Here is a 13,094-nt window from a genome sequence, read left to right as displayed (position 1 = left end):
GTAAAGAACTGAACTCCTAATTGTCATAGTCTTGCATAGACTGTTTCAGAAATCTATATTCTTAAACAGGGTTTGCTTTAGAAACTGCATGCAAGAGAGCAAAACTTGTTTGAGATTTCAGAATGAAATACTGCTTGTATTGCTTGAGAAAGATCATCCTAACATAAAACATTCTTTGTTGTGCATGGCAGGAACAGTGAAAAGTAAATGGAGCGGCCCTTTCTTGCATGCTGCAAACTCCAGAGCTTAACAATAGTTAATGATCAGTCTGACAACTTGAGATACTGCCCTTGTATGATTGTTCTTCAAAGATATTTGAGTCAAGCAGCTGTCATGGAAACTGCTTCAGCCTTTCCAAAATTAATAGTTGCAACTGTGCAAGCGAGTGCAGTTTTGAGTATAAGATACAAATTTTGCAGTAAAGTATCAGTTTGTTTCTGTATTCCACACTAGCTGACTAAATTTATGAAGAGAAACTTTAGATTGCTATTTAGTGTTTTGTTTTGTTTTTCTTTGTTGTTTTTTTTTAAGCTTTAGTAATAGGACTGGAAGTTGGAATGAAAATAAACGTATTTTAAAGAAAAATAGTTACTTTTCCATACTGTTTTAGAAAAACTGGAAGCCTTTCCTTACTATTGGCTATAATTTGATGGCTGATTCTGTTACCTGTGAATATGCTCATATGTGAGTAGGACAAAACTGATACTGAGATAGAGAATGTGTCAGCTATTTGCATGGTGATTTATTCTGTACCCTAGTTGAATGTTAAAAGATGACTTCTGTATCTTGGATATTCTGGTGTTCGAAGAATGCATGCAGTATTGCATATACATAATGTAACATTGCTGTGGCAAACAGGTGCATCTATATCATATTCTGACTTAATTGCAAGCACTTTACTATCATTTCATGTCTAAATGGAGTATGTGGGGTTGTCTTCAGGCTTGCCCTTTCTGGAAGTGACTGAAATGGTGAAAAATAATTCACTAGCTTCCACTGAAAACTGTGTGGTGGTGGTGGTGTTATTGCTTCCCTCTCACCTCCTATTAGAATATTTTTCAATAGGCCTATCTGAGATGGCTCTGATTTATTGTTGGCTGGAGAGGAAACCCCAGCAGCTAGTAGATTTGCCTCTTCATTCATTTTGAGGATAAACTGTCATTTTGGACATACGCTAATGTTGAATGGATAATGCAGGCTTACATGGTTGCAAACTGAACAGGCATTTTCTGGGACAGTTTAAATTAGTTGGCAGACAAACAGCTGAATTTTAAAATGATTTTCCACCAATGCTTGTAGAGGATGTTCGAGCAGCCTTCCCGCTGTCTTTTATTGCCTTACAATGTAGTTTAGCTTAATAATCTGTCACTGTGCTACTGAAGAAGAGAATTAATTAGTCACTGCATATAACTTGTATTTCCAGTTCATTGAGCTTGGAGACAAATTAATCATCTTTTCCTCACTGAAAATAGATGAGTGGTTTTATTGTCTGATTTGAGGCAGAAAAAAAGATGAATTAAAGCAGGATGTGCTTTTGCCCTCTGTGGGAACTACAACATTATAGCCTATAATGGCAAAGGCTAACCCGTTTCTGCATGCTGCTAGCAGAGATCCCACTAATGTGTTGAAGCGGGGTGACGCGCTAAAGAATGTTGCTTAACTATTTATGTTGGCTTTATGTTACAGGTTATGTGTACAGCCTTCTCTCTGGAGTGTTTTTTACTTTCTTTTTCATTACACTAAAGAGAAATATTTAGATTATCAGTAGAACTATAACCCTAACAAATTTTGTAAATGTTCAAAAGAATTTTAAATGCTTGCTCTTTCTCAGCAATTTTGGGTTTTTTTTTTTTTTTTTTTATTCTCAAATGCTGCTCTTGTTGCTGAATCAGAGTTATGTCAGTAGAGAGACTCTAAAGGGACGACACAAGATGAGCAAGAAGAAAGTACCTCTTAACTTCTTCGGTTTCGTACGTAAAATGGGGGTATATTTGTCCCCCTAAGGTATCAGGGGGGACAAATTGTTGATCTGTCAGTAAGGTAGTTTACTGAGAGAAGCATTTATCTTTCACGGTCAACTTAAAACTCATGAAGGGACAAATAGTGCAGAGAAGTCAGTTAAAGAAAAGCAGCTGTGGGGAAGGCTAAGGAAAAGGCTTCTGAGCTCAAGATTGGCCATTTGCATGTTCCACAGTTGTTCTTGGTTAAAAAAGTAATAGTGAAATAGAATAATGTTGGGTTTTTTTAGTTCTGTTTGCAAGTGGCCACACATCTGAATGCAGTGGGAATTTCTCAGGATGTGAGAGTTGAGACGTTATTCTTGGAAAATTAGGACTGTGGTGTTCTGTGCTGTTCAGCTGTATGAACACACCGGGACACTTCCCATCCAAACTTGCTGTCCTTGCTTCTTTTAAGAAAGGAGCTTGTGATTTCTGTGGTCGGTTTTAAATTTTTCTTTCTTATGCATACCCTCAAAGCATATGACTTTGTAGCTAGCCAACCGTGTGTGAGGGTATGGGCAGTGACTGACTCCTGCTTGGAAGATTGTTACTTGGGGCGATGGGAGGAGAAGGCACAGCACCAGGCTTGAGGTGGCTGGGCTGAAGCGCGAGGCTCTGCTTAACCGGGGTTGGTACTGCTGTCGGGAATGGGCTGTTCGTCAGTCCGAGCGGCGTGGAAGCTCGCGTGCTGTGGTTCCTGATGCTGGACTAGAGGTCAGATGAGCGTCAAATAAGTTTATTAGATGTAGATGCAAGAATAAAAAATATTATTAAAAATTTTATCTGAAGACTTAAAGCACGAGTAATTTCAGTTTTACTACTTGGTATTTCCAGTGTGCAGAGTCCTGTTAAATTAACTTTCAGGAAGGTTCTTCATGCTGTACAAATTAGAGCGTGGCGGTGTGGTTTTTGTGTTGTTGTTTTTCCTTGCACAAATCCTTTTTTCCTCTGAAATGACCACCGACTGGTTAAATTTGTCTTGGAAATCTGTGAACTCTGCACTCTCAGCATGCAGCATGTCTGCTCGTTCCTGAGGCTTTCTGCAGGCTCCAGTTCTGGGTATTGCACCCTGAGAGAAGCCCAGAGAAGTGAATTCCTCTTTTGCACTGAGGGAGTTGATGCTGATACAGTGCCCTTTTCGCTAGGTAGTTTTGTTGCTGGGTTGTCCCACGCAGAGGAGTCTGTCATCAGTCTTGCGTTCTGTTGATACAAATGCAACTATTTATCTGTGCCAATTCTTAACAAAGAGGTGTCTGGAATATAGAATAAATCATTTTTGAGAATCCGTGAGTTTTAACTGCAAAACCATTGTTACGTTATCCTCAGGGCATATGAGGGAGATTCCTGACTCTGAGTTATCACTGGATTTTGAGAGACAGTAAAAAATAATGGCAAAACACAAAGCTGGGGTCACTAATTACGTGACTTAGGTGGTCTATGGTTATGGAAGGGGGAAATTTGGCTGTTTAACTTTTGAAAAACAATGCAGTATGGGTTTGTTTTTCCACTTGGTTCATAGTAAGTTTAAGCAAAGCCTGATAAATTTGAGATTGAGTGAGATGCAAAGTAAATGAGTAAGTAAATGAGTAAGATTTCTTCCCTCTTACTTTGTTTTGCAGTCTAGCTACTTGAGTTCAGGTGGGATGTGAAGCATTGCAGTTTAGGGCTAGCTGAATCCTGTTAACTTTCACTCTTTTATTAATTCTCAGATATATTTAAAATAGAAAAATACGTTCAATGTATACATATTTAATATGTGAAAACAAGGACAAGAAAACCAAAATATTCATGCTAGGGAAGAGAAGATAATCTTTATTATAATAAAACACCATCTACTTTGAGTTTACTGGGCATATTTTGGAAAGCAGTTTTCTGTTTAAATGCTGTTTCATCTGAAATAACTTAACGGTGTGTGTTTTATCAGTGAACAAACGTCACACTGAAATATTTTCAAATTATTAATTAAAATAAGTATAATTTTAAAGAAGTCTTATAGTACTTTTCACATTTTTGTATTAATGTGCTGCTAAAATTTCTAAATGTATTTTTATATAAGTTGTCCTTATGTCCTTTGGCCGTCTGCTTCTTATAGATCAAGATGATTCTGCTTCTGGCTATAACCCACAAAAGGCAGGACTGGTAAGAATAAAACAGCTTATAATTTATTTTTATTTTATTTTTATTCTTCCCTGGTTCTTCTCCCCTCTCCCCTTGTTTTTTTTTGCCTTTGTTGAAGTGTGAGAAATATTGTGGCTTGTGCAGAATTCAGAGGAAGAGATACCCTTAAATAATAAGACTGCAAGCTCATTTCCTTCTCTTGTAGCTTGTCAGTACAGTGAGTTGCAGTGTCTTTTAACTTGACATACAGCTTGTTTGTGTTCATATATAGAGATGGTTTTATTTTCAATTCCCTTCTTCTTTCTCTATTCATAGATACTTATTTTATATTCACTTGATGTAAGATTGCTAGTGGTGGTATGAATTAGTAGAAAAAGAAGCTGGTAGCATATGCTCCAAATTCAGATGACTTAAGAGATGTATGTGGCCTTAAATAATTTGACTCATTGTCTCAAATGAGATGTTTATTTTCTGACTGAGTGAAAAGAAGCGAATGAGACACTGCAGAGGCAAGCCGTTAGCTTCAAGGACATTACTGTAACTACACATAGAAATGAATTGTTATTAAAAAAAATGTTAGTGCATTTTATAGTTGTAAATTATTACCTGAAATTCTTCAGTGGAGCAGTGTTGTGCAGTAAATATTTTGTTTGCTTGATAGTTTCTATTACTTTGACTTCATAATGATTTTCAACATAAAGTATTCCATAGCAGAATTTCTTTTGTAACAAATGGCTACAACTGTCTGCAACCGTAGTTCCAATGAAGTTTAACTCCTAGTGTTTTTTATTACTACATAGAAATTTTTATTTTAGTGCTTTAATATCAAAGATTGTATGTGGTGGGATTAATAAAATTTATAGCAGCATTATTTTTGATCAGTATTTGTTACAGCAGAGCTGAAGACAGCTTCAGGTATTGACTGTTCTCCTAAAGCTCAAGCATAGTCACTAAGTTGTATGAAATTAATATGAGACACAGATGCCCTTCTTGATGTGTCGTATTACAAAAGTCACTTGTGCAATTACCACATACATATTCAATTTCAGCAAAAAGGATTATTATGGAAAAAGTGGAAAGATGGGGGGAAGTTGCAAAGAGCATGAAATATATAAAAACGTATAGTTTCTTTTTAGAATGAAGTAAAGAACAGTACAGAACACTGCAGCTGCTACTTGCTTTGTAAAAATGTAGATGTTACATTTATGATGTTTATAATTTGGCCCCCAAAAGATATTGAGGCTTCTGGACTTGAATGTCTTCTGTTTTTACTTTTGTAGTTCAGGAATGGATCTAATGAATTCTTGAAAAATTCACTGTTGGAATCTGACAGTACTTTTATTGGTGAGTTTATAGCTTTCTTTAGCTATATTTTGTTGCATGTACATACATTTAATCTAATAATGTTACTCTAAAATGTCCGATTATTGCTGTTCTAAATGTTGTGATGAGTGTAGCAATTGTCATTTTTAAAGTGTTAGAAAATTATGTCTTCAAATTAAAAGGCAGATCTTTGCGGAATTGTACTGAAATAAATTTATGTGTGGACCACACCTAAAATTAGTGATGCTGCTCGTTAGGGTTAGAGTTTCGCCTCTGTGGGAAAAAAAAGAGTAATACAGAAAAGCTTCTCATCTTGATTCATTTGTTTCTCCAAAAATTCTTGATCAGTATAAATCAAATTTATTTTTCAAACTTAAATATTTCAAATTTAAACAAAAATATTTTTAAAAAAAATTGATTAGAAGATCTCTGAAACTCATGACTCTTAGGTTCATTAAAATTTTTTTGAATTGCCAGAAAATGAAAAACCTGCTATTTCTGCAGTAGTAGTTTTATTTTAAGGTCACACTGTCTCTTAGCACACCAAATAATCTCATAGCAATGCTGCAGAATTGTTCGGTACTGAACTTACACATAGATATACCTATATATACATACTTATGTATATGTGTGTATAGTTCAGTACCGAACAATTCTCTCTCTCTATATATATATAATCATGTGTGTGTATACAAATAAACACACATACATGCGTGTATGTTTCTCTCTCTTTTTTTTTTTAAACTTAACATACAGTACTTTAGTCAGAGCCTGTCTGAAAAGCCACTTCATTGACACAGAATAATGGATTCTGTATTGGTTTTGCCATGTAGCATCCTTTCTGATACTGGGGGGCTCTGTTTACTGGAAGTATTAGAGGTACCAAACTATAAATCAGAGCCTGCAGTTTGCATCAAGCCAACAGCAAAGCCATAAACCAGCCCTCAAACAGCAGTTATTGGTCCTGGGGATTTGAAAAAGAATGTGTGTGTGTTTGTGGGGGAGAATAAAGTATCTGTTTGAAACAGTCTGTCTTTAAAGTAGTTTCTTAAATCAGCAGAGGAAGGGGCAAATAGAGAAAACAATCATGAAAGAGACATCACCGTAGGATCCATTTCTGCTATAAAAATAGACTAAAAAACTCTCACTGTAATGTGATAAGAACAAGATTTTTTTTTTTCTGTATGAACAGCTTCTAACAGCTTGTTACATAAAAAGGCTAAATGATTAAAGGGTTGATTACATTATCATATAAGTCATGTAATTTATTTACATACATAACTTACTTACGTGCTTGTATCTTTCTGTGCTGCAGTCTTCCTAGTGTTCTCTCTACTCAGTTGAGTACTCATTGTTTTCATTAAAGATATAGGGACATAAACAACATACAGTAAAATAAGGTAGGTAGCAAACTTGTCAGATTTGAAGTATTTATCTCACTATGGAAGATACTCTTTGCCTTTGGTTCAAGTTCATTCTATGGCTTATGTTTTGATACCTTGTTCTTCTGTCTGCATCTGAGTGTTGCTGGCTTGATGTGAGATATCCTTTGATTCCTGTGATTAACTCAACCATGGTACATTTGCTTGTTTCAAAGCATAATCGGGTTTGAACACTGTATAGTATTTTGATTTGTTTGAAAATGATTTATTCACCTCTTTTTTCCAGGTGCTAATGGGGAAACATTTCCTGCCTTAGAAGTTAATTTAACATCGCAGCTTCCACCATCTGCAAGGGAGAGAAGACGAATAAAGAAGAAAGCATTGGAGAGTACTGTATGTATGATACCCAAATTGGCCTGAATACGAAGGTAGACAACAAATCTGATACTGTCAGACAGTTCCTGCGGTCCTGTAATAGCAGATGATATGGATTCAGAGGGTCTTACATGGACAACTATTTGCCTTTTTAAAAAATACTGTATTTAACTGAAGTATTCATGCATTTTCTGCAGGAAGATGTTCCATCAGGCCGAACACCATTGCCACAGCCTGACAGCTTTTCTTTGCACTCAAGCTCCAGCCTCAACGTTGATCAGTTGAAAGGCAAGAATGAAGAACGGTTGCGCAGACTTACTGAGCTCCGGAGGAAATCTGCACACTTAGGTATGCCTTGAGCCTTAGAGATCACGTAGTAAATACTAATATTAGGTAATTACATTAATTAAGGAACAAGTATTAACATGCTGCTTGTAGTTGAACAGGAAACAACTATCTCAAACATACAAATTATTTGAAACTGATTTAATGTTCTGTAGTTGATGCAAGAAGTTTCTCATTGAGCTTCAACACAGCATTTTAGACTAGATTTACAGGATGGTAATAGGAAAAGATACTATAATTTCTGTCTGGTCAGCTATTCATCCCTCTCCTGTCTGTATTCCTTTTAAAATTGCAATACGTCACTGGCAGCAGTAAGACGTGGATATGCAACTGCATAGTTTATATATTAGTGGAAGGAAGTGAAACTCCTGGCTGATTAATGTTGGCAGGTTGTCCACGTTTCTAGGAAGCAGGTAAAATTGCCTGTGGTCCAACCAACATGAACATATACAAAGTATTTTATTTTCTAGATAATTTGGATTTTCTATTGGTTTGTAAACATAAAATGATCATTCAGTATTTTAAAAGCTTGATATTGATACCCCTTTTGTCAGACATACACTCAAATTTATTACAAGCATTTTGTGTGCATAAAATGCATCAAACTCCAGGAGTTATCTCAGAGCTACTTTATAAGCTGACCACGTGATGTAAGTTCCTTTTGTGTTTGAGGTACCAAATATAGCAAATATTAATGGCCTTTAATTTCTCACATGGATTATGACCCAGTTGATACATTTTATGCTTATGAATATGAAATTCCTCTTTTTAGTAGTGCAATTGCTATGCTGCTTAGGCAGTTAAAATCAGTATCCTGTTTATAAACTTGATGAGAGCACAGATACTGATTTCTGATTCTTTTGCTGTATGTACTCTTTCAAACAAATCATCTGTTTTTTAACTGTCCCACTTGGATTCCTTTTTTTTTTTGTTTTTTTAATGATGAAAAAAATCAATCATGGTTGACTCGCTCTCTGCATTTTTTGACTTCTATTCATTTCTTCTATCACCTAAACAAATATAATCCCCAAATGTTTTACTTATTTCACTCTTCCCAAGCATCTTTGCCATATGAACTCTCTTTTACTTTGTTCTCTTTTACTTATACTGAATGAGAGAGTCCTTGTTCTCTCTCACATCTTCATAATTTCACTTAATATTTTGTGAACTACACTTTTGTATATCTTTTGTTATGCTCACCAGAGCTTCAGCCTTTGAGTTACTTTAACTCCTTTGTCAGCTGGCAGTGTCTCTGTTATCCAACTGTGCCAGCTAAAACATTAGGTCTTCCAGTAGTGCTGTGTGTGTGCATATAGCTACTGGAATATATGTTTATATACTTAAAAATATTCTAAAAGGAAAAAGTTTAAACGTAACCTGTTCTTTGGAATACATGGGGACTGTCACTCATGCTCAGCACATGTACATCTTTGAAACGGAGCAAGAGATTCTTTTGATCATTAAGGTTTTACCCTGCCTGCACTCATGGTGTCACGGTTCCCTCCTCACACTTGGTGACAATTCTTTTTTTTTTTTTTTTAAGTGATTTTTTTTAAGGTGGTTTTATTTCTTTTCCCTAGCAGTGTGACAGAACCTTGTGGCATCCGTTTGCTTTCCTAACAGCTAGGATTATTTCTCCCCCACTCTCTGAGGCACTGCTGGGAAAAAACATTTTTTTATCAAAAGGAAGAGGTTATCTCCCCTTGAACTGACCAGAGGATGAAAATTTGCAGGCTTTCATGTATATTATGAGCTGACTCTGTCTGCACACTAAGGACTTTGTTCACATTTTTCTCTGTGGGACTGATGTGGCAGTCCTGGAGCCAGTCTTAGCATTGCTTTTGTAATTGGAAAGCGAGTGGATCGCAGAGCTAGGCCTCCTCCTCTGTTTTCACTCATCCAAAATACATTCCCATCAAAGCAGGCTTGCAGCGTACATTGGGCTATGAAGTTTCTATCAGCAAGTCAGCAGCTACTAGTTTCCTTTCCCCAACAGGCAATGTGTATGTGTTGCTAACTCTGTAAACTAGTCCAGACTTAGATACAGAAACGAAAGCTCTCTCACAGATTTAAGCATCAAAATCCACATTGGCTGTGTGGCAGAGACCCTGCTGCACATGAGAGAACTTGCATTAATTGCTTCAGGCCTCCCCGTGGGCCTTACGTAGATCCTACGGCAGGCAGCAGCGCTGATGCTGGGCACATGCCAGGTGACAAAAGAAAACCAGTAAGATCCACTCCAGGATACTGAACACGTTTGTTCTCGTTTAGTGCCAAGAACTGTTGTGATAAATGTTTAGGGGAAGTCCAGACACCACTCAATTTCTACATCAGTATTTCAGGTGAGGGAAAGAGGTCTGCTTATCACCAGCCTCCAGATACAAACTGTGAATTACAAACTACGACTTCCAAAAGAAGTGACTTACATGAGGCAAAACTAAGAACAAGAATTGTTATGGAATATACTAAAGTGTTGAAATTCATAATGAAGGACACTTTGTACTGTAGTTGCTTTCTACAAGCAGCGCTAAATGAGTCTGATATACTGAAGTGCACTATGATAGTGTCTCTGGAAGAAAAAAAAAGTTCTTTCAGCTGCTGGAAGATCGGAGTAATGACTTTGCCTTTGAAGGCAGTAATATTTCAACTGACAAATGCAGCACTCTCTGGCCTGGAAGTCTGCAGGTTGTTTCTAAACAAACAATTTTTTTTTCTAAATATCATTTTTAAGAAAGAAGAAACAGAACAACTTATTCTTCTTAAGTATGGTTTTCTCTGCCATGTAGTGTTGTTAACACCATATAGCTTGTGTATTTAAAAAGCACAGGTTCCAACTGGAGACGGACTTAAACCTTTGTCTTCCTGACTGTCTGATCTGTCCTTCACAGGGCAGCTATTTTGATATGTAGTTTGGTAACTAGTTGTTGCTATGTTATACCCTTTTCTTTCTCCTCTTCATCAAAGTACCTCTTGGCATTCCTCTTCTAGAAGCCTGGTGACCTTCAGCTACTAGGTCTTGCTGTTGAATTTAATTCTGGTATCTAAGCAATAGCAGTTTGCAGCTCTGTGTGCAACATGCCTTTCTTTTTCCATCACAAAGCCTACAGAAAATAGCTAGGATTTTGAAAATTTTTGACATCTTGCAGCTGCCACATAGCTTGGTATATCTACAGAAGGAAGTTTGTTTATCAAGTGCCCTTTTTCATGACAGCTCTTCTAAGAAAATTTGGGATGCTCATGTACCTCAGGAACTGCCCTGAGGATCACCTTCATAGTTTTCTGGTTCAGTTCAAATAACCCTAACTTCTTGGCAGTGAACTTGACTTCACAATCCAGAGATATTCATATTTGCTCCACCTTAAAATGCTTCCAAAAATTCTGTATTTTATTCTCCCATGAGAAAGATTTCAGAAAAAATATGCTCAGGGAGATTGACACAGAAGTAGTATCCCAGACCATGGCACATGGCACACTGCTTTTAGCATACCTTGTTTACTAAGTCTCATCAGTATGTATTGTGCAAGCAACCTGAAATTGTTTTGATGAAATCTTCTCCTCATAAAACTGGTAGAAAGACACTTCATTAAGCAATGGATTACCCTTCCCTGAATGTAAAAGCTTTGCTGACAAGGATAAAATGGGATTTATAGTCCTGAGATAACTTTAAAAATTAGTGTGTGGAGTCTCTGTAATTCATACATACATCTAAAGCTCAAAGCCACTCATCTACCTAGTAAAACATTTCTGCTCTATCAGCTCCAGGAATCTGTAATTGAGGTGTTGGAGACGACGTTACTGCTAATCATGTCCTTTCTTCTCTGTGAGTGAGTCGGTAAGTTCAGGAGTGAGTTAGTCAGTGTGTTTGTCCCACATGCCTCTGCACTTGCTGAGAATGTAGAAGGTCAAGAACTTCCCAGGCCGCCCTGAGTAGCTGGTGAAAGCAGAGTTGCTAAAAGCTTTCCGTAAACGGGGCTCTTGGAAATCAGAGAGAGAAATGTTCTGTCTCTGCTAGGATGTCGGTCCCCAGAACTTGAGACAAGTGAAGGATGGAGTGATGGTGGCATGAGATTGTCAGTGACTTTCCCTGAACGGCTTCTACAGCCTCCCTGGCATCATCCATTTCAGCAAATTGGAAGTCTGCATCTTTCAGAGTGTCATTTCCATTCTAAGGCCAGTGTTTTGGAACCCTGCAGCAGTGTAGCTATTGTGGTCCTTAACTTGTGCTGCTTTCCAGATGGAAGCCTCCTTCCCCTTCAGCAGATTTCAGCAGCACACCAAGGTCCTTATTTGAAGGGCAAATTTATTTCTAGATGGAAGATACAACTTACCAAATACTCATTTCAGAATGATATGGTGCTAAGATTATTATTAGCTATGCTGGAATGTGATGTACAGACATACTTGCATTTGTACTGCCTAACTAAGGCTGTTTTTCTTTCCTGTGTTTAAAGAGACTGTCTGTATAATATTTAGCCGTAACACTTAATTTAATGGTTTGGGTTTTTTTTAATGTGCATTTTATTTGACTCAACTCTGTAACAGCGTGCCTTGGGAAAGCAGGAACTGACCTCTAAGGCCACTGAAGTTTGTTTAAGCCAACAGTTCCTCCCTCACCAGACCAGCACGGGGCAGCACGTGAGCAAAGACTTTTAGTACTTACCTGCTGATTGTAGGTAGGACTGTACTATTTTATACTTCTCTCTCTTTAGGTGATAACATTTCCTTAGGAGAAGCCGACGACCTTTTGAAGCCTGTTCCACCTGAAGGCAGCAGGCGGCCCCATTCCGTTGACACAGTTGCAACAGAGCCCTGGCTGCGACCAGGGACATCTGACACTCTCGAAAGGTTCGTGGCTGAACAGTCAAGCCCAGCTAAGTCTTCTCCTGAAAATACGGTACCGCTCAGTTGGCAAGGCCTCTCAACTGCACATGGCTGAATAAAATCCAGGTTGAAACCAGCTGTGCCTTTCATCAGAGAAGGGACTTCATCACTACTGCACTTTTTATGGTCTCTTGTAGGGATTAGTTCTATTTTATGTAGATGGTGTGGAGCAGTATGGATCACTTTTAAAAAAGCAATAATAAAGTAACAGAAGCTGCAGTGTAGTTGACTTGCATAAAAGGAGACTATTGCACAAGGAGTGTTTTATGTTGTATCATGATGGAAAGGGGATGAGTTTGGCATTTTTTGCACTTTTTGTATGAGTTAGTTTCAGCCTTAGAAATGGATTGACTTACAGAAAAAAAGAGTTTGTGTGTATGAATTTCGTATTAAATCAAAGAAAGATAATTAATTTTTAGCTGTGTTTATAGCCAGTTAAACTCCAAAACAGCAGAGGTGTTCTACCAAAAGCATAAATAACTGACAAGGGGACTTGTTTTTCATACAGTGATAAGTTGTATCCTGCATGAAAGCTCAGAAAACAGAGTTTTACAGAAAAAAAATGTTAGCACTGTATTTCATGTTCTCTAATCTGTATGTATGTGCTGGAAATACAGATATTGTTGCATATATTTAATTTATGGTCCTGATTTAAGAGTTAATAAATTAT

The 13,094-nt window shown here is 37.3% G+C and overlaps 1 protein-coding gene across 7 annotated transcripts in view; it reads left to right on the top strand.

Annotated features, from left to right (window-relative positions):
• CSPP1 (centrosome and spindle pole associated protein 1) overlaps window positions 1-13,070 on the top strand; it is a 61,669-nt gene extending 48,599 nt beyond the window's left edge. For all 7 annotated transcript variants that reach the window (XM_062570306.1, XM_062570311.1, XM_062570307.1 and 4 more), the window contains 5 exons: window positions 4,093-4,139; window positions 5,399-5,462; window positions 7,110-7,216; window positions 7,396-7,546; window positions 12,253-13,070. In XM_062570306.1, coding sequence (XP_062426290.1) covers window positions 4,093-4,139; window positions 5,399-5,462; window positions 7,110-7,216; window positions 7,396-7,546; window positions 12,253-12,479 — 596 coding nt within the window. In that variant the 3' untranslated portion in view covers window positions 12,480-13,070. The remainder of the gene's footprint in view (window positions 1-4,092; window positions 4,140-5,398; window positions 5,463-7,109; window positions 7,217-7,395; window positions 7,547-12,252) is intronic.
• Window positions 13,071-13,094: the final 24 nt, after the last annotated feature.

This window comes from Rhea pennata, chromosome 2 (genome assembly GCF_028389875.1).
Source record: "Rhea pennata isolate bPtePen1 chromosome 2, bPtePen1.pri, whole genome shotgun sequence".
Classification (NCBI taxonomy): Eukaryota; Metazoa; Chordata; class Aves; order Rheiformes; family Rheidae; genus Rhea; species Rhea pennata.
This window is presented reverse-complemented; position numbering and strand designations above follow the sequence as displayed.